The sequence below is a fragment of the Elephas maximus genome, chromosome 12 (genome assembly GCF_024166365.1).
Source record: "Elephas maximus indicus isolate mEleMax1 chromosome 12, mEleMax1 primary haplotype, whole genome shotgun sequence".
NCBI lineage: Eukaryota > Metazoa > Chordata > Mammalia > Proboscidea > Elephantidae > Elephas > Elephas maximus.
This window is the reverse complement of record NC_064830.1, coordinates 102,877,268-102,901,084: the sequence shown is the minus strand read 5'-3', so window position 1 is coordinate 102,901,084 and position 23,817 is coordinate 102,877,268. Positions and strand designations below refer to the sequence as shown.

Sequence of the window (23,817 nt, the reverse complement as noted above, 5' to 3'; positions counted from 1 at the left end):
AAAAGGAAGCACCTCTTCTCTGAAGCCCTCCCAGTCCCCCGCCCCAAGGAGTTGATGGCTCCCTGCTATGCATCTTGTACATACCTCTATTGCTGTGCTCTCACATCTGTACATCTTCCTCCCGTGCTATACAGGGATCCTAGAGAACAGAGGCATGTCTGATTGATTACTGTGTCCACAGTGCCAGTCCAGAACAATGTATGTTTGATGGAAGACTACTGTTAGTTATAACGAAATGTTGCAGTCCTGTGCCATCTTCACGATCATTTGTCTGTTTGAGTCCGTTGTTGCGGCTACCATGTCACTCCATCTCATTGAGGTTTCCCTCTGTTTCACTGACCCTCTACTTTACCAAACATGATGTCCTTTTCTAGAAATTGGTCTTTCCTGATGTCGTGTCCAAAGTAAGCAAGCTGAAGTCTCACCACCCTTGCTTCTAAGGAGCATGCTGACTGTATTTCCTCTAAGACTGATTTGTTTGTTTTTCTGGCCAAAAAAAATCTGCCTTTTTTTTTTTGTCCCTTTCTGCAGTGGTGTCACTGGGGGGTGCGAACTGCACCCTGACACTGTCACAGGTAGTGACATCAAAATGGCCCCAGGGTATGTGGCAGTGATGGTGGGAGGGCGAGGAGGGACGGCCAAGGCGTGGTGTCACTAGGGCTGGGGGTGTCACCCATCACCCAGTGCAACTCGTCTCACACCCCCCACTCGTCACCCGCCAGTCAGTAGGGTTGCTGTCACCCAGTGCGTTACCTCGCCACCAACACCCCCCACCCCATGTCACCCGCCAGTCAGGGTATGGGCCTTGGACAATGGGAGAGCGGAGGAGCTGCGGGCTGGGTGGGACGGGGCCAGGGGAGGGGTTCGCCGAGTGGCCCCGCCCACCCTGGGACGGGATGGATGGGGGGTGTGACACTATGAGTTAATGCACTGGGTGACACCAACCCTAGTGACGCCACAGGCTTTCTGCCTCCCTTCTTCCTTCCTTATGGGAAGGGGAGCCTCGACTGCAGCCCATCCTTCTCTAGCCGCACGGCCGCGGGGCTTTGCCCTCCAGGGTCCTCTCCCTTCACTCCACCGCGCTCTAAGGACCCCGGCCTCGACCCAGAGTGACTTGCTTCCCGTGAGCCTCTGCTCCCGCGCGCCGGCGCTCCTGCTCCCTACCCAGCAGCCCCCGCGCGGCCCCGCACAGCGGACACCCAGGACTCCAAGATGGCGTCCGTCGGTGAGTGTCCGGCCCGGAGTAGGGCTGTTCGGCCGCCGCGTAGGAGGCTTGGTGCGGGGTGCGGAGCCGCACTGGGAGGGGAAGGAAGGAAGGGGACTGCGGAGGCACCTGCCCTTCGCTCACGGCCCTCTTCGCGGCCTCCCCGAGGTGCACCCGACCCTTAGCCCGGGGTCCTGCGCCGCTCGGCCGCGGCGTGGAGCGTGAGCTCCGCCGGACCGAACGCCCCGGGCCTGGGGACGCGCCTCATGGGACCTGCTTTCCTCTGTTCTAAGGAGTAGCTTCTCCCTGCCGCGCGCTTTGCACTTGAACGCTACGCGCAGCTGCCATTTTTCTTTTCAAAGCGAAAGGTCATGTTAAGTAGGGGTAGGGGCTGATGGCTAGGACTTGACTCACACCTGTAAGGTTCGATGCAGATGTGTTGACTGTGGGCCGAATAGGCTTGGCGAGGTGAAGTGACCTTGAACGCGTCACATCTAATGAGTGGACGGACCTGGAATTTAAGCCTAGGTCGTAGTCCGGGGCCTCGCGGTAAATTAGTAAACTGAGCTTTATTCACAAGGCTGGCTTTTCTTTAGCGTGCAGGTGTACATCTCTACACTCACCAGGGTGTGCACGTTTGTTTTTTTGATACGTAAACAATGTTTTAGCCATTGATCCTCACAATAGCCTTGTCAGGGAGTCGGTGTCGGGAGCACTTATCTTACTTTAAAGATGAGGAAAAGAACGGCCAGAAATGTCATGTGGTCCACTAGAGGTCACACAGCATGACAGTGGCAGAGTTCTGCTTACCCGATGTGTGTCCTGCTCCAGCTTCTATGTTGTTATTCTTAGGCTGGAGAAGTGAAGAAGAGTTCAGAAAAGGTGAGAAGCAATTTTCTCCCGTGTCTCATTGTTTAGACAACATGCAAAAAGAGCACTGAGGCCTAGCCCACTGCCAGCGTACTGTTGTTAGGTGCTGTCGAGTCAGCTTCAAACCACAGTGATTCCATGGGTTTCCTAGGCTGTAATCTTTATGGAAGGTGATCACCAGGTCTTTTTCCCACAGAGTTGCTGGTGGGTTTGAACCGCTGACCTTTTGGTTAGCAGCTCACACAGTGGGTGTGTCGTATTTGTTGGATGAGGCTGGACGGAAGGTTGGGGCCTGAATGTGCCCCTAAAGCCATGCATGCTGGTCATTGGCTTATGCATCTGCTTTTCACTGGCTTCTTGACAGCCAGTAGCAGACTGGAAGTTAAGCCCTGCATTTCTGGCTATTTTGCAGCAGGCCTGAGATCCCTTGCCTTTGTTAAGGGTGGAGAGGTGTCAGGAGAACTGTGGGATTCCTCCTGTGGACTCTTGAAGCTGATTCTAAAGGAACCTTAGCCTTTCTTTGGATCCCAAAATGGAGAAGAAACCTTGGAGTGATTTAGTGAGGCTCTTCCTGTGGCTGGTCATCTTTAAGAAGGGACACTGGTCTTTGATTCTTTCCTTAAAGAGAAGACTTGCTAAGTTTTAAAAAATTGATCTCTTGGGTGAGGAGAGGGGAAGGGAGACCACTCCTACCTTGGAGCACCTCCTGGACACATGCTGCTCCACCCTCTCCCTGACTGTCCTTGTTTCCCTCCCTGTTTTACTCCTGGCTGGGAGGGGAGTACAGTATGGCTTCAGCCAGGAGCCCTTCTTGTCCTCTGCCCTAGATGTTAGTTTGAATGTGATCTGGGGCCCAATGAATCATTTGTATTAGTTTTGTATTATTTGACTTCTTGGAATATGTTCTTATTTCTGCCTCTGGTAATTGTTGACCTCTGTGGCCCCAGGTAGGACGCTTGAGGTAGAAATTCCTTTGGTTCTTTTAATTGCACCTACTCAGGCTGGCACATCAGGGAAGATAGCGCCTGAGCAAACCCTGGTGCTTCTCGAAGCCTGTCACCAATAAACAAGTGCATCTAGTCAGAGTGGACTCCTCAGAGCACATCACAACTGGTGTCCTTCCACATCTGCCTGCCCTGGGCGTGGCTCAGGGACCATAGGGGCCAGACCTGAATTGAGTCCTGCCTCTGCTACCTGCATGCTTTGTGACCTTGGTCAGGTTGCTCAACCTGAGTCTCCTTCCCTCCCTATAAAATGAAAGCATCAGCTACTTGGTAGGATTGTTGTGAAGACTGAATGAGCTAGTGTATGTAAAGTAAATACTAATCTCTCTGTTGTCCACTTTATTGCCTTCCTCCTCACAGCCCTTAGCTCTCTTTACAGAATTATTCACAGCAGGCTGTCAGACACATCCTGTTCATGAAGAAAGCAGTTCTGCCATTATATAGACTCAGTCTTTAAGCTGTAATAGGTTTAATGGTGGATTTGCAGGCACGTCGGAAACCCTGGTGGTGTAGTGGCTAAGTGCTATGGCTGCTAACCAAAGGGTTGGCAGTTCGAATCCACCAGGTGCTCCTTGGAAACTCTGTGGGGCAGTTCTACTCTGTCCTATAGGGTCGCTATGAGTCGGAATTGACTCGACGGCCCTGGGTTTGGTTTGGTTTGGGTTTTGTAGGCACGTGTATTTACGTGCAGCCTGTACAGGGTGATATCTTTATTGAATGGTTGGAATAAGTGGCTTAAAAGGCTGCTATTTTTGTTCTTGGCAGATTTTTCAGTGCTGTGTTTTTTCCCTCTTTTCAGTACCACTGAAGGAGAAGAGACTTATGGATGTCAAAATAGCGGAGCTGCCCAGCTGGATACTGATGCGGGACTTCACCCCACGTGGCATTTTTTGGGGAGTTCGGAGAGGTGAGATCCTTATGGAAACCTGTAAACAAAAGCAGATCTCTGGGTCTTGAGGTCTCTTCTTGCCATGAATTAATTTGGACAGTAATGGCCTTGTTGTCTCATAAGCAAGTATGTCAAGAACGGCTCCTGCGTCCTTCCTTTGGGGACAGATAGGGAGCTTGTTAGCCCTTCAGCTTCCATTTTTGATTGGCCCTGTTAGCGGTTGGCTCTGAGATAATTCAGAAATTTTTTTCTATCGCTTGGGATCAGTACTGCTGCCTCCTTCTTAAAGAATTGTCTATGAGCATTTTTCCATCATAAAACTTCAGGAGGAACGTTGAGTTCAAAGCATAGTGGACATCAGTTTATATGCTCCTGACCTCCCTGCCAGGCAAAACTTCCACAGTCAATATTCGAAGTGGCCTATCCTTCAGGTCGGAAACCCTGGTGGCGTAGTGGTTAAGTGCTACAGGTGCTAACCAAGAGGTCGGCAGTTCGAATCCGCCAGGCGCTCCTTGGAAACTCTGTGGGGCAGTTCTACTCTGTCCAGTAGGGTCGCTATGAGTGGGAATTGGCTCGATGGCAGTGGGTTGGTTTTTTGGTTTATCCTTCAGGTCTACAGTGACTTTAGAAGCGCATGGCTGCGGACATCTTTCCCCGCGTAATGCGTCTTGTCGCTCTCGGCATAAAGACCCAGTGCAGTCCCAGCCTCCTCAGGGCGCCACCTTCTGTTTTTTTCTCTTAATTCTGACCACCCAGGCTGTCTTTCAGCCTTTTGTATGCCACGTTGCCCCCTGCCCTGTGGCCTTTCCTCAAGCTCTGTCCTTCTCTGGGGAGGTGAACGTGGCCTGCCCATGCTTGTAGCTCCTGGACTGCGCCTCCCGGCACCCTTCACTATAGTTTTTTGTGGTCATTTCAGTCTCCCTCCACCAGGTTGGTGAGGCCCCGAGGGCAGGGTAGTGTCATTTCCTCACTGTGGGAGCAGCTTCAGCACATGCCTAAGCACCCCGTGAAGAGCCTTCCTCTTCCCGGGGAGCCAGGCTAACCCTGCTGTCCATGGCCAAGTCGCCCTTATTGTGGGTTGGGGTTTCAGTCAGAATTAGCTTAAGGAGATCCCCAGGGCTAGAGGTAGAGGTGAGGCAAGATCAAAGGGCTGCACTATCAAGGTCAAAGGGTAGGGGCAGAATCAAAATGGGCCCGGTTCTGGAGCTGGTCCTGCGCTAGTGAGGATCCAGGCCCTACTTGGGACACTTGTACTTTTCCTTTATCAACCAGCGAACGTAGAGCGAGTGGCTTAGAGCCAGCGCAGGCCTGGGTGGTCCCTGAATTTAAACCCGATTTGACCTTGCACTCTGTGAAGCACGTCCTTCAAAGCAGGGCAGTGACCGCTTCTTCTGTTCGCAGGTTATGACCGGTATTACAACAAGTATGTCAACGTGAAGAAGGGAAGCGTCGCTGGGATTTCCATGGTGCTGGGAGCTTACGTGGTTTTCAACTACTGCCGTTGTTACAAGAAACTCAGTGAGTGCCTTTTGGATTGTCTTAACTTCAGTGGAGTGCCCGTAAGAGGGTGGCATTGGTTCACTCTGTTAGATCTGGCCATCCACCTCTCACCTGTCAGCTGAGGAACCTAAAGGATGTTCCTTACCTATGCTCCCACTTGAAAGGATTGCAGGGACTGATCAGAACACAACACAGCATATGGGATATTGAGGCAATTGTTGGGCAAGAGACAGCAAGATGAAGCTGAGGTAAAGGTAATACTTAGGAAGCATTCTGTAAGGTCCTGTGGGCTCTGCTAAATGTTGGTGGAAATTTTGGCTTTGATGATCCTAGCAGCCAACGTGAAGAGGGCAATAGGTTGAGTGGTGCAATCCAGTGCTCTGGGAAGGCACAGCTAGCCTTGGACCTGCGAGGAGTTGGGTGGAAGATGCCAGGAACTGTCAGTAGTGGCCTCTGACTGGGTTTCTAGGGCTGCTTCTGAGCTGAGCCCCCTGCTGGCCTGGATCCAGCATACACTGTCTCTGAAGGACTGTTTCTCAGGTGCTGTTCAGCTGTCAGGGGATGTCTTATCCTGAAAGAAAGAGGCTGGCCAGTGGCAGATTAGCTCCTGCGGGCGGTGCCTTCAGGTCTCCCAGTTTGAGTTCTGGGTCATCTCCCCAAAGTAGTTCTCAGGATGGCTTTACATGGTGTAACCTTCCCTCCCCATCTTCTTATGCTTCCAAACCCAGAGCCGTCGAGTCGATTCCGACTCATAGCGACCCTACAGGACAGAGTAAAACTGCCCCCTAGAGTTTCCAAGGAATGCCTGGTGGATTCGAACTGCTGACCCTTTGGTTAGCAGCCGTAGCATTTAACCACTTCGCCACCAGGGCTTCCCTTCTTAGGCTTACTGTACCTTTTTTTTTTTTTTTTTTTTGAATTTTTATTGTGCTTTAAGTGAAAGTTTACAAATCAAGTCAGTCTCTCATACAAAAATTTATATACCCCTTGCTATATACTCCTAATTGCTCTCCCCCTAATGAGACAGCACACTCCTTCCCTTCACTCTGTCTTTTTGTATCCATTCGGCCAGCTTCTGACCCCTTCATCTCCCCTCTAGACAGGAGATGCTAACATGGTCTCATGTGTCTACTCGATCCAAGAAGCTTATTTTTTGCCAGTATCATTTTCTATCCCATTGTCCCATCCAATCCCTGTCTGCTTACTATACCTTTTAAAAAACTTTTTATTTTCTTACTTCAGAACATCAGCGGTCACGTAAGTACCACTGAGGAAGCCAGTGGAGAGGACGCCGTCTGCATTCCTGGCTGTGGTTGCTTTGGCCCTGGCACCCTTTCCCCCTCGAGGAACAGTCCTTTCACACCCCGATTGACAACTAGTGTCCAATAAAAGACAGGTATACGTGGTGTCTGACTGGGCCATTCTCCTGAACTCTAGGAGCACCTGCGTTCTGGACTCCCAGAGGTGGGCTGCCGACAGCCCAGGGCTTTGACCTGAGGCCTGGTGGTTTCCCACACTACTGCTTTGGTATCTTGTCCCAGCTCACTGGGGTGTCCAGCCAGCTTGAGCCCAAGGTGGGGGAGCCATGGCTGCTGGGGGGTGGGGTGTCTCCCAGAGCTTCCCTGATAGCAGTGCCCTGAGGTCTGTCCCTGCTTTTTCCCAGGAGTGCTGTAGGCATCTGGAGGTACTTTTTGCCTTTTACCGGTGGACAGTATAAACCAGAGGCCCTGTGTTCTAGGACCGTCAGACCCCAGCTGGCTGCTCCGAGGCCCCAGGCAGGGGAGGTGTGGAATTGCCAGTGGATACAGCTAAGCTCAAAGACAGGCCTTTTTGTGGATGGCCTGATGTCACCCCTCCCTCAATCTTTCTGCATTACTGGGGGCATCAGGGGCAGTGACCCAGCACTGTCTGGAGAGCCCTCAGGCCAGTGTTGCCTGCCTGTCCCCGCAGGCTGCACTTAATGGGGGCCTCTTGGTAAGGAAGCTTTACTTGCAGAAGCTCAGTTGGGGGGTCTGAGTTTAACAGACAGACCCCCACCTCAGCACCTACTTCCTTACCCTTCTATTAAAGGTCTTCAGTAAAGTTACAAGTAGTAGGAAGGCCAGAACCTGTTTCTTGTTGAGTGTGTGGTCAGCACACAGGCCACATGGAAGGGAAAGGGGACCGCTCTATTTGAATAAACAGGGTCATCCAATGTCTGAGATGAGGGAAGGTGACCTGCCTGGTGGCTCCTCTAAAGCCCAAGCTTCTGAACTTGACCAGGGTCCAGCCAGCAGTGTCACTTCACTTCAGACACACGTTTGTTGAAAGGGAACAAAAAACACTGACATCCGCGCAGCTGGTGCAGCAGCATCAAAAGGCCTCTGCACGGTGTCCCTTAATGAACAAGACACGACTTAAAAAAACAAGCTTTAATCAAGCTTATAAAAAATGTTCTTGTACTTGAACTTGGGTAGGCCCACTTGTCCAGCAGGTTGCAGTTGACAGTCTCACATTTTCCAGGCCCAGGGGCAGGGTGGCCTCTTTCACATGCCAATGGCACGCTGGACGGGTGGTGAGGTGGCACACAGGTGGGCTGGGTCATCTGGTTAAAAGATGGTCTTGCAGGTGTCCCAAGAGAAAATAAGCCCAGAGGAGAAAGCTCAAACTGCAGAGCCCTGTACCCCTCAAGTGCTGCCACGTTGGGCCACCTCCTAATCACATTGATAGGCATAGCTTCTGAGTTCAGCAGGTCATGGAGAAAGTGGGCATGGCCTGGCCACAGCTTTGATCTACCAGCAACTCTGAATGATCTACCGGCCCCCGGGTCACCAAGAACTGGTGTTTGATAAGGCTCTGAGGGGACGGCCACCTTCCATACAGATGGTACAGCACAAGCCCTTCCCCAGCAGTGGCCTCCCTCCTCACAGGGTGGGTGTGTGGGGAGTCCCAGAGAGGCACTAGCGCCTAGACAAACATGATGCCGGCCTGAGGGACCCAACGTCCCTTTTTTAAAAAAAGAAAGAGATTACAGCAAAGTGATAGAGAAACGAACAGCCATTGCCCCTCAGAGGACACTCCCGCCTGGCCTGCCTGCCAGTTTTCACCAGGGCTGTGCCGACACTGGCACCAGTTAAACACACGTCCCCAACAACAGACCCTTCAGGCTGCTCTGAGGTGGCTCCAGCTGCTGTCACTGTCCACTGAGAAAGGCCAAGTGGCCTTTGGTGCATCTGTTGGCGTAGTGTCCTTTCTCACCGCACTGGGAACAGCAAGGGGAGGAGACAAAAACAACAGCATGTTCAAGTGCATCTCCAGCTCCAGGGACACCTACCACGGAACAGGCTGGTGAGGGACTCTGACGTGCTCAGTGGCGCATAGGTCTTCTCTCCAACACGAGGGCAAGAGAAGGAAGGTGCAGTGGGGCAGACACAGCAGCCAGCGCCTTGCAGAGGAAAGCAAGGGACACCACCACCGGGCCACCAGACAGCACGCACCCCAGAGTGCTCTGGGCTGGGACTATCTCAACCACTTGGTACCACACCCACCCGACATGGCCCAGCTCACTGAAGGGCTTGTAAAGTGGATGGCAGAAAGGAGGAGGCAGCTTGTGGCACCCCTGGCCTGGCCAGGGACGAGGCCCCTCTGCAGGCTGGTCACTTACCTCTGAGGCAACATTCGGGGCTCCTCCCCCCAAATGGGGGAGTCCCTGCTGTGCAGCTGAGGGCACACTGCACCATACCTGTTCCCTCCTGGCTCGGCACAACTGCCTAAGCTACCCCGGGGGGACTGGTTTGGATCACAGGAGCAGAAGAGTGATAGGACAGTGGTTGGTTAAACTTGGGTGAGTAGGCCCGGTATAATCTCAGAATTTTAGCACTGCCTGCCTTGTCCAGGCTCCACTATCCAGGCCCTTCCCTAGCTTCTCTGGCTTCCCCACCACTCCTCAAAAAGATGGGTGGAGCGAGTAGGGGGCCATACTTGATGGCAGCCCAGAGCTCGCACCTGTCATATTCCTTCTGCTCCACCGTCCCTGTTTTCAAATGTCTGATGGGTAGGTGCGACTTCTGGGTGGGCAAGTGACCTGTGTAGCTGCCAGTGGCCCTTCTGCTGATGTGATGACCCCAGGAATCCACTATTCCCATGAGGTGTCTTTAACAGTGTGAAGGCCCCCCTCCCCCGCCCCAGCTCTGCCTCTGTGAGGTGTCAGGACTTGGGAGAGCCTGCTTCACAGGGGAGGCCCTGCTAAATACTCCTGGACAGGGGCAAGATGGCAACCAAGCTGCCTGTTTCCTCACAGTACCTGAGAAGGGAGTGTTGGGACGAGCAGACCCCAGCACCTGCCTGCTGTCTCCTCTGCTTCCCAAAGAGCCTCACCTTCTCAACTCCATCACTGCTCTGCACTCCTCACCCTTCAGGGCTCAGGCTCAGAAACCTCCTGCCAGGCCTGCCCTAAAGCCACGTACCAGCCCCTTCTCCCAGAACACAAAGCCCTCCCAGGAAAGAACAGCCGCCTTTCTCAGAAGAGCCGCCCAGAGCAGGAGCTCAAGGACTATCTGAGGAAGGGCTGAGGGGTTCCATCTTGCTCGAGGGCAAGTTCTATGTACTTTTTCAGTATATGCCCTCAGGCTCAGACCTACTAGGCAGGCATCATGCTAACGGCATCATCAGGTGAGAGCTCACAACGATCAAAGTGTCAGCCAGCAGTGGTCAGCGGTAAAAAGATCCTACACGTCAAACCTGTGGAGCCTCAGCTGCCGGTGAAAAGGTCAGCAGTGTGAGTCTACCAACCACTTCCTGGAAGCCCTATAGGGCATTTCTACCCTGTCCTATAGGGTCACTATGAGTCAGAATCGACTCGATGGCAGCGGGTTTTTGTTTTTTTTTTAAATTTATTATACAGTGTTTATGTAAATAGGAGTTTAGAAGAACAGCTCTCCAAGTGCGGTCTGGGGACCCCTACTGGGGTCCCCTTTAGGGATCTGTGAGTGTAAAGGGTACGAAAGCCAAGAAATCTGAGAAATGAGCATACTGAATCAAGTGGCTGCTTTGGGAAAGGTGGGGACGGTAAGAGGATGACACTGTGCACCCTGAATACACGGATCATCTAAGTTTTACAAAAAAACATATACTTAGTATTTCAAACCTAACAATTCCAAAGTCCCAAGTCCTTGGGGCTTTAGTTCTACTGTTGACTGCTGACTCACTCATGGGTGATTCTTTCCCTGCATGCTTGGTGATTTTGGGTTACAAACTCATTCGGTGGAACTCCAGCTGTGGGAGTTCTGTGTGGCTCAGCAAAGGGCATTGGTTGTGGCTCCTGGCAGGGGGCCTCCCAACTCAGGTCTGTTTTAGATTAGAAATCTCAGTCTGTAGCTTCCCAGCCCTCACCAAGGGCACGAATACAAGCCCAAGCTCACGTCAAGGGCCAGCCAGTGACTACAAACACTAAAGGGACTTTTCTCCCTTTCCAGCCAGAGCCAAGAATGAGACAGACAAGTTTTCTATCAGGTGTTTCCAGCTCACTCCTCCCTCCCCAAGTCCCACTCCATGTGGGGCAGTGCTAACCTGATTCCTCCCAAGTGGACCCGGACTCTGGCATGTACCCTTGGGCTCAATCATGGGAGCTGAGGATGGCTCTGGGACCTAGGGATCACTCTCTTCCCCACATCGTGCTTCCCAGTCTCCTAAAGGTGTCTTCACTGTCTTGCAGACTCCACTCACTTAACAGTCTGCTTTTAATGTTTACCTTGCCTTGGTGTGTATCATGGCAGGAAGGTTTCCATCCCACCTTTATCTTACAGTCAGCAAAGGCAAAGACGATTTCACCTTTCAAAACTCGATGTCTGGGGAGTGAGGGGATAACCCCTGAGAGAGGAGCAAAGCCCCCACCCTGCCCCCGAGCCCCAGGACTCACCTTGTAACAGGTGACCTGCTCCAGCGGCCGGGGTCCCCGGTTGCCTGCACTGCTGTTTTGACTCTGCATGACCCCGATGACCTGCGGGGCTCTCTGCTGATTGGGAGAAGAGTTCTGGCTTGTTAACTGGATCAAGGAGGACGACCTTTGTAATGGCGGATTGTTACTTTGCTGGAAAGAGTCACACAACACGGTTTTACTGCAGAAAACGCGTGCACGCAGACTACCAACGGGGACGAGAAAAAAGGCGGACTTCTCCCGCCTGACCAGCAGGAGGAAGGGCTTCCTCGATGGCCCCGCTCAGGAGAGCAGGCGGAAAAGCAGTATCTGGTGATGGCAGGAGCCGCTGCCCGAAAAACGCCATGCAGACACACAAAAACGAAAAATAAAAGTGGAAAAGAAAACACCAAGGAGACAAGAGGAGGTCTCTGGGCAGGGGCGCGGGCGTGGTCAGGCCTTACTTTTGTTCTGAGGTTCTAGCTTCAGGTCAGGATGAACGCTTGGTTCAGCCAGATGTTTAGCAGCCTACACGGCAAGCAACAGTCATAGAAAAATGGTTGGAGCCTGACACACTGGCCTGAGTCTGGGGCTGAGGGCCCTCTGCTGGGAGCCATGGGAGTAGGGCTGGAGCTCCTGGGCTGAAACTCAGCAGCTGGGTCACCTCCCAACCAAGGGGGCTCCTGGCTCCAGCCCCATAAACACAGGAACCCCAAGCTAGAGACCCTCTGGGTCATCATGGCTGCACCCACGAGAGGAGTTCCTGGCTTTCCTGACAAGTTCTATTTGATTTCTGCTACAACCTCTTGAGGGTGGGTCCGTGAAGCTGTAAGTGTGGCTGCATCCCTTCCTCCGCTCAGCCTCTAGCACTGAGGGGGAACGGGTAGGATTCAGGCACTGGCTCAGAGCCAGACTGGTGAGGCTTCAAGACGGGCGGGTGGGGTTCCTCAGACCCTGCCTAGCACCCCTTCCTGTGCCCCTGGCCTCAACTCCCATAACCACACTCAGATGCCCTTAGTTCGGGGGATAGCGTGGCTACTGCAGGTTTCCATTAGTCCAGGCATTTCCCTCTCTAGTCTTGCTGGAGACAAGCCAACTGCCTGGAGAGGAGCCCTAGTCTGGAAAACCGAAGGTGGCTAGTCCTGCAGCCCTTCTTTCCCAGCCCCCTCATAGCCCTGCACGCCCAGCTGTTGGGACCCTCCATACAGGGGAGGCAACAGCATTGGCCAAAGAAAATGGTCAGCCTCGGGTCTATTCCCAGATCTGCTACTGTTTAGCAGTGGCCTCTCAGGTAAGCCCCTCCCTCTCAGCCCCTGTTTATCATCTGTACAGGCAGGGTCTGAGCCGGAACCAAGGGCAGCAGACGTCCCACCTCCATGCCAGGCAGCCCATCTCACATGGATGTTCACACTTGATCTAAGACCTGCCTGCTATTCCAGGTCATGAAATTCTAGGACTTCCCAGACCAAGACGGCAGAGAAGCCAAATGGGAAGCCAGCCCTAGCAGACTGGCTGCCCTCTCTAGGGAGAGATGCAAGCTGTGTCGCTCCCAGCTTTTCTACTGGGCTCCAGGTGCCTCCCTCCTCTCCCGCTCTCTCCCTCCCTCCCTCTTCTCGCAAGGCCTGCAGCCTGGGTCTCAGGTGGCTGCACAGCAAGGCAGCACCGAGCACCTGTCTGCTGGCCTGCACTCCTGATGCCAGCGACACCATAGGCCCGAGGAGGGCGCCCACGGTACCTTCGTTGGGGGCTGCGTCTGCTGCGGCAGCGGGGGCTGCTCTGTGGCTCCCATGGGCAGTTCAAACCGAGGACTGGTCAACAGGCAGGCACAGGAGATGTGAAGAAAAGAAGGGGAAGGTATGTGAGAGAAGATACGCCACGAGGTCTAAAATTCTAGGGAATTGCACCCAGCCCCGCCCAAACACAGAGCTGACCAGAACCACAGATACCAGTGGGGCTGGCACTCAGCTCTGCCCCTGAAGCCATGGGAGCAGCAGGAAAAACAGCTGATGTGCCTGGGTTCAAATTCAGCCTCTGCCCGGAATGAGCTGTGAGGCCTTGGGCAAGTGATGCTCAGAGAAATAAAGGAACCAGCCCATGGTGGCCTCAGAGGCAACGAACTGGCTACACACAGGGGCTACGTGCACAGGTGCCCTGCAATACCCACCTTCCCTTAGGGTCAAACTCAACATCTGCACCTTGTCTGACTCCTCAGAATCACTGGATGACAAGCCGCCCTGGAAACAGGGCCCTTATCTAAAGGGCAGGGCCACGGCAGCAGCTCTAGCCACCCGCTCACAGTTGGCGAGGGCCCGGGGTCCCCAAAGACCAGAGGACTGTGCACCAGCTGCAGGCAGCAGCGGCCTGGGGGGATGCAATGTGGGAAGTGGGGTGACCTGTCTGAACCCTAGGTCTCATCCCAGGCTGACCCTGGCCCACAACCACCACAAGGGACAGACTGCACTGAGTTCAGAGGACAAGGTGACAGACATGGGGGATGGGTGCTGCACCCTGCAGCCCTGGCCAGGTGGCTGAGCTCTGCATCTCAGTGCTCTTGTGTGTGGAACGGGGTGTTCTCTCTTGTTCTCTCACACTTGAGTGTCACATGAACTACCACAATGACACAAGCTCAGTGCCAGCGACAGGAGGCCCTGCAACATCAGTTCCTTGCTCCCAGAGCGTGGGCTCTTGCAGTCCCTGAACTCCCCAAGCGATATACAGGCTACGTGAGCAGGAGTTTTTCTGGGGCACAGGGGCCAGGGCTTCACCAGATTCCCAAAGGGTCTGTGCCCCAATAAAGGCGGAGTGCTGATCTAAGAGCACCACCTCTAGGTTCAGGGAGCGGCCCCTCTCCCACCTTCCTCCACCCAGGACCAAAGCTGAGACCCCAAGAAGAGAGGACAGCAGCAGGGCCAGGGAGGGTGCCCAGGGTGCGCGTGCATTGGCTACTCACTGCATGAATTTACATGAGGGCCCTTCTGGGCAGAATCCCACGAGGTAATTCACACAGATGACTCTCCGCGTGTGCCGGTGTCTGCATAGGGGCCCTGCAGAGCCAAGCACCGGTCACACAGGCTGTCCCCTCCCAAGGGGCCTCCTTGTGTCCACTCTGCCATTCACAGCCCTGTCTGACCGCCACCCAGGGTGCAGACAGCAAGCGGATGGCACAAATGCAGCCTCTGCCTTGTCATCATGGGGGACAGTGACAGGGCACTCAGGCTTCTTATCAAAACCACAGGCAAGAATGTGGCCTGTAGACATCCTGGGGTGTGAACAAGTCTCCCCAGCCCCAGAATGCCCAATACCAGGCTCTGCTGCCACAGATGGGACAGTGAGGGATGACAGCCCAAGTGGTCGCGTCGGCAGAAGGGGAGGGCCCTTCCCAAGGCCAGCCTACGAGACACCTACCATGCTTGCAGAAGCCACGGTCATACCAAGGGCAGTCCTTGATCTTGGACTCAGGGTCAATGTGCAGGAAGGGACACTCCTTGTTGCTGCACTCCCCTGGAGGAAAACGCAGACAGGTATCCACCAAGTGGTGTAGGCAGCGGGCGCCAGCACCACCTTGGCCTCTCCGGAGCTAGGCATGGCACAGGCAGGAAGAGCCAGGCAATCCTAGTATCTGACCGGCCCCAGGGCTGTGGGCAGGGGCCCTTCTGGGTGTGTTTCCCGAGCTGCACAAGGGCCTGTCACAGTCCTTTCTTCACAGACATTAGGTTGCTGGGCACACCCAACGACCGCCTGGCGTAGGCACCTCCCCAAGTCACTCCCCACCCTAAAGGGGCCGGAGTGTGGAGGCCTCAGAATTCAAGTGCACCAGCTGAGACAGGCCATTACTACTCTGCCCTGTCTCTTTACACTGACAACTGGGACAGAAAGAAGATTTGAGGAACTCTACTTTTCAGGACAAAAGTGGAGACGATTTGGGAACTTGTACCTCTCAGGAACCGTCGGCCCAGCTGGCCACCACCATCTCTCACCCAGCTACAGAAACTGTGGCCCGAGCACCCCTCTCTCATTCATGTTAACACAGAAAATGTACATCCGATCACGTCACCCCCTGGTGAAAACCCACCGCGATTTAGACAAAATGCACACTCCTTGCTGAGGCCCACCAGCCCTGACGTGGTCCAGCCCGCCCCCGCTCACAGCCTCATCCCCCCTGCAGCCACATTAGCTTCTTGGCTGTTCCATCAGCAACCCTCTGCCAATAAGGTCCCCAGGTGTCACCCTAGGATGCCCCCTTCTTGGTCTCCAGATCCCCGCTCCAGCAGTACCTCCTCTGAGGCCCTCCCTGACCACTGTGCCTACAGAAGGGCCCACACCTGTTGCCTCATCGCTGTTACTTCCTCCACGGGCCCTGTCATGAACAACACTCTTCTCTGTTCACTTTTTTCTAGATACCAGCTGCCCCTCTTCTTGGGCCACGAGAGCTAAAGCTCCATAGGGCGAGGGCTGGTTTGTTGTCTTCATCCCTACAGCTCAGGGCCGAGGGGGTCCTCAACGCACACCTAGGTCACACGCTCATGTGCTTCTGGGGCCACTGCAGATGGCATGTCTGCACTGGGGAGGCCCGGCAGGATGGCATCACAGAGCCACGAGGGCCTGACCAGGACCCAGGGCCATCAGCCAGGGAGGAGAGACCACTTGCAGAGGCGCCCTCAAATCCGGCCCAGGGGGGGCCTGTGTGGACGGAGGCTGACTGCCCGTGGAGGAACTGCTGCCGTGGGGCACGGCGGCTCGGACGACGCTGTGGAGCACTGGAAAACGCTGTCTGTCTGTTCCCCGACTTCCTTCTCAGTGTACGCTGCCGCTGCATGACAAGGCCGTGGTGATCATCAATAAACCAGCAGGCCAAGGCTGGGGGGACGCTGAAATGATCAACATCTCCACTGACAACAGTGCCAGCGTTCTTCGCTCAGGCGACTAGACTCCCACGGGCCCTCACAGAGGGCCTGGGGCCGTGGCTGTTCTTCGAAACCTCCGGAGTCAGCCCTCGAGCACATGCTGACCAACCAAGCCTCTCTCTAGGAACTATCCCAGGGCAGGGGCCCAAACCCGAAAAGCCCACTGCCGTCAAGTCAATTCCACTTCATAGCAACCCTAAAGGACAGAGTAGAACTGCCCCGTAGGGTTTCCAAGGCTGTAAATTTTCACAGAACCAGACTGCCACATCTTTCTCTCACGGAGGGCTGGATCCGAGTGGAGACCCAGGGGGCTCCAATTCCACCAGAAAGCACAAGACCTTGGCTGAGTCCAGGCCCAGCCCCGCTGCCTCCACCACACTCCGCTTCTCCAAGCAGGCCATTCAGGACGCTGAGGCGGGGATAGAGGGAGTCTGTTTTAAGGTCAGTGAAGGCACCCCATGGATTCATTATTCTCAAGGGCAGTTCAGGACTGTGAAGCTATTACTCAAAGTTATGGACTGAACTGTGTCCCCCAAAATCTGCATAGAAATCCTGTCCCCCATACCTGTGTCCCCCTGTTTGGAAACGGTATTCTTGTTTTGTTAGTGAGGTCAGTCCAGAGTAGGGTGGATCCTAAACCTAATCGCTTCTGAGTTACGAAGACCAGAACAGACATACACGGGAAGACAGAACATGTATGAGGATCGTCTATGTGCAAAGGAATGCAGCAGTCCCCAGAAACTGGGAGAGAGGCCTCCAGATGGAATCAACACGCTGAGACTCTGCGGGGACTTCTAGCCCCTAGGACTGGGAGAAAATAAATTTCTGTTCTTTAAAGCCACCCACTTGTGGTATTTCTGTTATGGCAGCACCAGGTAACTAAGACACCAGGATTCACTCCCAGAGAGAAGGGACAAGCCGGACAGGGGGCAGTAAGAAGGGGCAGGCACAGGGCTCTGGCCAGCTCCACCAATCGGTCACTCTCTCCCCGCATGATCCTCTCCAGCCTCAACCTCCCAAAGCACTGGAAAGTGCTCAAAGAGCTACAGCACGACAAAGACGTGTGGGATTACGACAGAGAACATGAACTCCCCGTAACTAAAGGTCATCTGAGGCTGGAAGAACGGGAGAAGGCCAACAGCGAGAGCCCAGGGCTCTGGAGGCCCTGGGTGGCCTTACCGAACTTGGAGTAGAAGTAGCACTCAGGCATCTTGGTCATGTCGTACTCATGCAGAAACTCGCACTGGTCGCCCTTCTTGCACAGCCCCCGCAGCCAGTGTTTGCACACCACCGTCTTCTCACCGCTGATGTGGCGGAATGGGCACATGCCCCCTGCCAAGATGACGGAGGTGGGAAGACAGATGTGGCCCAGAGCCACCTCACGCCTCCCTGGGCCACCCCGAAGCGGCATGTCCCAGAAGGTAGAGCCAGTGTCACATGACCTTAGAGCATTCACGGACACGATTCTAAATTTTGTTAAAAAAAAAAAAAAGTTGCCATCGAGTCAATTCTGATTCATTGCAATCCTACAGGACAGGGTAGAACTGTCCCACAGGGTTTCCAAGGTTGTAAATCTTTATGGGAGCAGTCTGCCACATCTTTCTCTCACAGCGTGGCAGGTGGGTTTGAACTGCTGAGCTTTTGGTCAGCAGCTGAGTGCTTAACCACTGTGCCACCAGGGCCCCCCTTTCAGTAGTTTTATTGGGTCTTGGAAACATATAGCTGAAACGTTAAATCATGACTTCACAGATATCAGTGTATGACAGGCAAGTCCAAGTGGGAGCGAGAGAGTGTTTATTTTTACATTTAATTAAAGAGTACTTACAGCGATATGTGGACGTGACAAACACTGTCAGGGTGGTAAAAGGATGACTGGGGTTTGAGGACCGGCCCTAATGGAGGTGACGTAGAGAGGACAACCAGCAGAGGCCTGGACCCCAGGCTGGCTCTGACTCTTGTCACAGCGCCCATTTAGCCTCCAAGAATTAAGAAAGAAGGTTGACTTCAAAAGATGTGCAACACCACAAACTGGGGAAGGTCTGCTACTTGTAGCAGGGCCCCAGGGACCGTCCACCCAGGCAGGACAGCGCCATACTTGGGGAATGTCCGATTGCTCACGGGGTGGCCTGGTGGGACTGCCGGGAAAGATCTACAGCAGCCCTGTCCAAAAGAACTTTCAATGGTGATGGAAATGTTTCGTACCTGTGCGGTCCGATATGGAAGCTGCCTGCTGCAGGTGACTCCTGACCACTTGAACTATGACTGGTCCGACCCAGGACCTGTACTTGCAATTGTATTTAACTGTAATTAAGCGGCCAGTGGCTACTGTACTAGTTAACACAGAGGCAGTCATCATACCTGTGTTAAGGACAGCTGTGCTAACAGAAGGGCAGGGTAACAGAGCAGAAAGGTGGGAATGAGACAGGAGCGCAGCAGGGGACTGATGTTCTGACCAGACAGTGTGAGGCCAAACTGGTCCATCTATCTACCTGGTGGGTCTATGGGTTCAGTGGCAAATGACTCTGTTACAGAAGCAAAACTCTCCAAAATCATCCATTAAAGCCATCCTCTCACTCGAATGCTGTGCTCCCTATTCAAGCCTGATTAAAATTTAGTCCCAAATAAATCTACTACAGAGAGAAAAATGCCCAGACCCAGATGTGGCGTGTGTGGTCCCGTCCAGAGACACTTCTCCTTATGGGTTAGCGGACCACTGGGTTCATGTAGCAGCTGCTGGGACCTGGTGGGTGAGAACAAGACCCACGGGGCAGACTACTGTGGGGTTTTTGCTGACAGCCCACAAAGGACAATGGTTCTGTGTAGGCGCTGGTGTTAGAAAGGCCTGGGTTCAAACGCGGGCTTAGCCACTCACTAATGTAACCTTGAGAAAGTGTCTGAACGCTTTGGAGCTGGAGTTCTTCGTCCAAGGGAGGGCCAGCTTGCGGGCACAGGGACAATGAAGTGAGAAGCCAGGCTCGGAGCTGGGGGTCCCTATCCTGGAGAGGGCCAGCTTGTGGCTACAGGGACAGTGAGGTGAAAAGCCAGGCTCGGAGCTGGCTCAGGCCTGTGTTTTAGTCACCAGGCAGAACTCTCCGTCACATTCCTAGCCTATCCCAACCCCAGCTTCATCTAGGGACACTGCTAGTCAGCACAAAGCAATGGCGGCAAGAGACTCGATGGCCTGCGAGTCTGCAAGGGGACAGGTGCAGAGCGGGCAGCCTAAAAGATTGTCAAGGGGCTGGGATCTCTCACCTTTGCCGCAGGCAGCTTTCAAAAAGAACTCACAGACGGCAGCCCCCGACTCTGCAGGAAGGAGAAAGGAAAAACATCAAACAAAGCTAGGTGCAACTGTTCTTAGTCACGTCTAAATAAGGTGGGCAGGAGGCTTTTAGGCTTCTAACCCGTGAAGGGTTCAGGGTACAGGAGAGTCACAAAAAAGCAAAGCCTAACCAAGTCAGGAAAGAGCCGGTTATTTCAGTCATTCCCCACAATGTAAGGCATGTGCATGGAGACCAACCATTCACTGGGTGCTCTGAAGGCTGACTGTAAGCAAGATGATTTCAAGGAAGTTACGGCGGGTGAGGGCGGGTGAGGGGAGGAAGGATGGAGAACAAGTGCACAGAAGTTAATTACCTCCCCCCCCCATGCCTTCCAGAAGGGCAAATTCACAGGCACGTTAATGTGAGGCCCAGTGAGGGAATGGTCTCACAGGAAGTACAAACCAGTGAATGGGACTCAGAGGAGGGAGGAAGGTTTCAGAAGAGGTGGGGACCCCTGGGGCAGTACTCCTAGAGGGAAGGGCACAGAGATGCAGAGTTGCTTTTAACATGCAGCACGAAGACACAATTATTAAAGGGACCTAGTTCCTTCATGCCCATAGACACAGCGGGTTCAGGTGAGATAGCAAGAGAACAAAGGCAGGGTGTGAGGAAAGGCAGTGGCTCCCAGGGTAATGCTGTCCTGATGAGCCAGGAATTCACCAGCCATGGCTGCCAGAGTAAACTGTCCCTGGCTCCACAAACAGAAGTCCCTGGGTGGTGTAAACGGTCAAGACTCTCGGCTGCTAGCTGAAAGGTTGGAGGTTCAAGTCCACCCAAAGGTGCCTTGGAAGAAAGGCCTGGAGATCTACCTCTAAAAATCAGCTAGTGACCCTGAGGGACCGAATTACTGGGCTGAAGGCTGGGGATCATGGTCTCGGGGAACATCTAGCTCAATCGGCATAAGGCAGTTTATAAAGAAAATGTTCTACATCCTACTTTGGTGACCAGCGTCTGGGTCTTAAAAGCTTTTGAGAGGCCATCTAAGATATTCCATTGGTCCCACCCTGTCTGGAGCAAGGGAGAATGAAGAAGACCAAAGACACGAGGGAAAGATTAGTCCAAAGAACTAACAGACCACAACTATCACAGCCTCCACCAGAATGAGTCCAGCACAACTAGATGGTGCCCACCTACCACCATTGACTGCTGTGACAGAGATCACAATAGAGGATCCTGAAGAAAAATGTAGAACAAAATTCAAACTCACAAAAAAATACTAAACTTACTGGTCTGGCACAGACTGGAAAAACCCCAAGAGTATGGCCCCTGGACACCCTCACAGCTCAGTACTTAAGTCACTCCTGAGGTTCACCCCCAGCCAAAGATTAGACAGGTCCATAAAACAAACAACAATACGCATAGCTCAAGCATGTACATGAGACTAAATGGGCACACCAACCCAGGAACAAGGATGAGAAGGCAGGAGGGGACAAGAAAGCTGGACAAATGAAATGGGGAACCGAAGGTCAAGAACGGGTATTGACATGTCGCGGGGTTGGCAACCAATGTCGCAAAACAATACGTGTATTAATTGTTTAACAAGAAACTAATTTGTTCTGTAAACCTTCATGTAAAGCACAAAAACATCACCCACTGAAAATCCTGTGGAGCACAGTTCTACACGGACACACGTAGGATCACCATGAGTTGCGGTCAACTCGACAGTGCCTGGTTTAGTTTAACATTTCTGTCTCTCAGCAGACATTTTACAGTTGCTGAACATCCACCGACGGCAGCCCTAAAGCCCACTTCCATCCTCTCCTCGCTAACTTGCAGCAGATTCCTTGGCTTGTCCAGGACAGGCAGATCTTGCTAGTACAGTACAGGCTTAACACTGCAGAAAACGGGTCTCAAGGGAGACACTTTTTGTGTTTTAATAACTTTGAAGAGTCTGACATCAAAAACTCTGCATTTAAGGGCATTTCTGGGCCTTTGTGGTTTTCAGAGGTAAAGGCTTCATTCCTGAAAGCTAGAAATCCGTTCCTGGGACTGGGTCTCAGGCAGATGGATAAAAGATCACACCTTAGTGCAGGGCTGACAGCTCTTCCCCAGTATGAGGGGGAATGCCGTGCAGGCACGGACGGAGGTGGAGCCATGGCCTCACTGGATAGTCAGAGGGGGCTTTAACATGCTGAATGCCATCACAGACGGGCCAAAAACCAAAACCAAACCTGTTGCCACTGAGCTGATTCCAACTCCGAGCGACGCTATGTGACAGAGCAGAACTGCCCTGTATGGTTTCCAAGGCTGTAATCTTTATAGAAGCACATCTTTCTCCCATGGAACAGCTGGTAGGTTCAAACCGCACACCTTACTGTTAGCAGCTGAGTGCTCAACCACTGCACCACCAGGGCTCCTTCACGTATAGGCCGTGAGTACTAAAGGCACCTAGCAGGTCTGAGTCCCTGAACTAGGCAGCAGCCATGGCTGGGCAGAGACCGGACCTGTCCCTGGCCCACCCTAGGACAGGTACGTGGGCCCCTCACCGCTGTGCCTGCCCTCACAGACTCTCAGATCTGTGGTGTAGCTGGAGAAGGGTGGGGGAAAGAGCTGCCCCACACAGATGTTTCCACGGCCTCAAGCTGGTGTCATCAAGACAGAAAAGGTGTGGATGTGCGCGTGCACATAGGACGTGATCCCATGTCGAAGCGTAGGTAAGAGGGTGCGTGTGTCTGAGTTCGAGCGGCTGCTTTTAAGAGGTGTCCCACAGCGGTAGTGTTTGCACACGTACAAAGTGTGGCTGTCTGGCACAGGTGTCTCCAGGAGAAGCACTCTGTGGCACAGAACGATCAGCATGTGTGGGACAGAGGATCTCTGACTCAGAAGGTGACCTCTGAATGGCCACCTGAGGGGAGCGAGGCTGTAGGGATGTCCCCCACGGATAAGTGGGAGGACAAGGCCGCAGTACTCTGGCAGTGATGGGAGACCGAATGGGAAACTGAAGAGAAGGGGTGAGAAACGCCGGAACCCTCCCCTGGCTCTGCCACATCGCACTGTGTGGTCTTGGGCAAGTCCCCTCCCCCAGCCAGACCTCCGCTTCCCGATCTGTGGATTGAATCAGTAACCTCCAAGAGTTCTCTGAGTCTTAATATTATAGCATTAAATTTCCAGTATGCCCAGAAAGGTGAGGAGAGCAAAAAACGGTCAGTTCCTCTTGAGGTACAAACTATCCCGCCGGAGTTGGGGGAGAGGAAGCACTGGAGAGCCGGAGCCGCCCAGAGAAGGGGGACAGTGAAAGGAGATCAGACTGGCCAACATGAAGGGTCTGTACCAGAAGCCTGGGTGTAATGAAGGAACCAGAAAAAAGTGGGGGGCGGGCCCGGAATGAGGGATGGGCTCTGGGGAGGAGGTAGGCTTCAGAGACGGGTTTGGGGGATCTCCTAGGGAGAGGGGGGAGGTGGCCCTTCCCTCAGTAAGCCCCCTCCAAGGGCCCAATGTTTTGATGAAAATAAGAGAGTGCTCAGTGGGAGGTGGGCTCCTGGGGAAGGGGTGTCTTCTAGTGCCTTCCTGTAGTTGAGGGAGCGTTGGGGCTATTTCCAAGTCATGGAGAACCTGCCTTTGTTCAAGAATTATTTGGTCAGGCAGCACCCTGCTCTCCTGCAGATGACTTTAGGACAGCCCCAGGGGATGAGAGAGCCGAAGGAGGAGGACTCCTGGGCCCAGGTGGGAGAGAGAAGGGGGTCCCAGAACCAGGGGGAAAGAGGTCTCGGGACCGAGGGGGAGAGGGACCACGCGACCAAGCGAGAGGAGGAGCCCCAGGCCCAGGAGATCCCGTGACCGAGGTGGAAAGAGTCCCGGGACGAGGAGAGAGAGATCCCGAGACTCAGCGGGAGGGGGTCCTGAAACCAGGGGGAGGGGAACGAGGGGAAGGGAGCCCGGAGCCAAGGGGAGCAGTCCCGAGACAAGGGCGGAGAGGACCCGGGATCCTGGAGGAGGGGTCCTGGGTCCGAGGTGGTCCGCCCGGCGGCCCCGGCCCCGCACTCACTGTCCATGCCGGGGAAGGGCAGCGGCTGCGCCCCGAGCTGCTGCTCCACTGCGATCTCCAAGTCGAACTTGATGTGGTCCACACTGGCGATGATCTCCTGCATGGTGGCGGCGGCCTGCCGGCCCGGCTCCCACTCGACTCTCCAGCCGCTCACTCGCCCACCCGCCGCGGTCCCGCCGCACACGCGCCTTAGCCGCCACAGCCGCCGCCCGGGGCATGCCGGGAGCACAGCCCGCCGGCCGGGGCTT

At 54.0% G+C, this 23,817-nt stretch overlaps 2 protein-coding genes across 8 annotated transcripts; one reads left to right on the top strand and one right to left on the bottom strand.

Moving 5' to 3' along the window:
• Positions 1 to 1,116: 1,116 nt before the first annotated feature.
• On the top strand, positions 1,117 to 6,873 carry ATP5MF (ATP synthase membrane subunit f). The gene is made up of 4 exons (XM_049903150.1): positions 1,117 to 1,225; positions 3,878 to 3,985; positions 5,369 to 5,485; positions 6,710 to 6,873. Exons 1-4 carry the CDS (start codon positions 1,213 to 1,215, stop codon positions 6,736 to 6,738), a joined length of 267 nt encoding a protein of 88 aa, XP_049759107.1. The 5' UTR covers positions 1,117 to 1,212; the 3' UTR covers positions 6,739 to 6,873.
• A 990-nt stretch (positions 6,874 to 7,863) lies between these two features.
• On the bottom strand, positions 7,864 to 23,795 carry CPSF4 (cleavage and polyadenylation specific factor 4). 7 transcript variants are annotated; one of them, XM_049903141.1, is made up of 9 exons: positions 23,570 to 23,795; positions 19,517 to 19,567; positions 18,090 to 18,113; positions 17,444 to 17,596; positions 14,766 to 14,861; positions 14,311 to 14,404; positions 13,096 to 13,168; positions 11,364 to 11,534; positions 7,864 to 8,708 (listed from the first exon to the last, which is right to left on the bottom strand). In XM_049903141.1, the coding sequence occupies exons 1-9, from the start codon at positions 23,670 to 23,672 to the stop codon at positions 8,640 to 8,642; spliced, it is 834 nt and encodes a 277-aa protein (XP_049759098.1). In that variant the 5' UTR covers positions 23,673 to 23,795; the 3' UTR covers positions 7,864 to 8,639. The 7 variants fall into 7 exon arrangements, with proteins under 7 accessions (XP_049759098.1, XP_049759100.1, XP_049759101.1 ...); XM_049903143.1 differs by having other exon boundaries at positions 11,364 to 11,459; XM_049903144.1 differs by having other exon boundaries at positions 11,364 to 11,456.
• Positions 23,796 to 23,817: the final 22 nt, after the last annotated feature.

Bases quoted from the DNA above. Each gene is read 5' to 3' on its own strand.
- ATP5MF (XM_049903150.1), top strand. The intron at 3,986-5,368 runs GTGAGATCCTTA...TTCTGTTCGCAG, and splicing joins TTTTTGGGGAGTTCGGAGAG to GTTATGACCGGTATTACAAC. The intron at 5,486-6,709 runs GTGAGTGCCTTT...TTCTTACTTCAG, and splicing joins CCGTTGTTACAAGAAACTCA to AACATCAGCGGTCACGTAAG.
- CPSF4 (XM_049903141.1), bottom strand. From the start codon at position 23,672: ATGCAGGAGATCATCGCCAGTGTGGACCACATCAAGTTCGACTTGGAG. The intron at 13,169-14,310 runs GTGAGTAGCCAA...CCTGTTGACCAG, and splicing joins CCCTCATGTAAATTCATGCA to TCCTCGGTTTGAACTGCCCA. The intron at 8,709-11,363 runs GTGAGTCCTGGG...TGCTGTTCCCAG, and splicing joins AGCAGGTCACCTGTTACAAG to TGCGGTGAGAAAGGACACTA.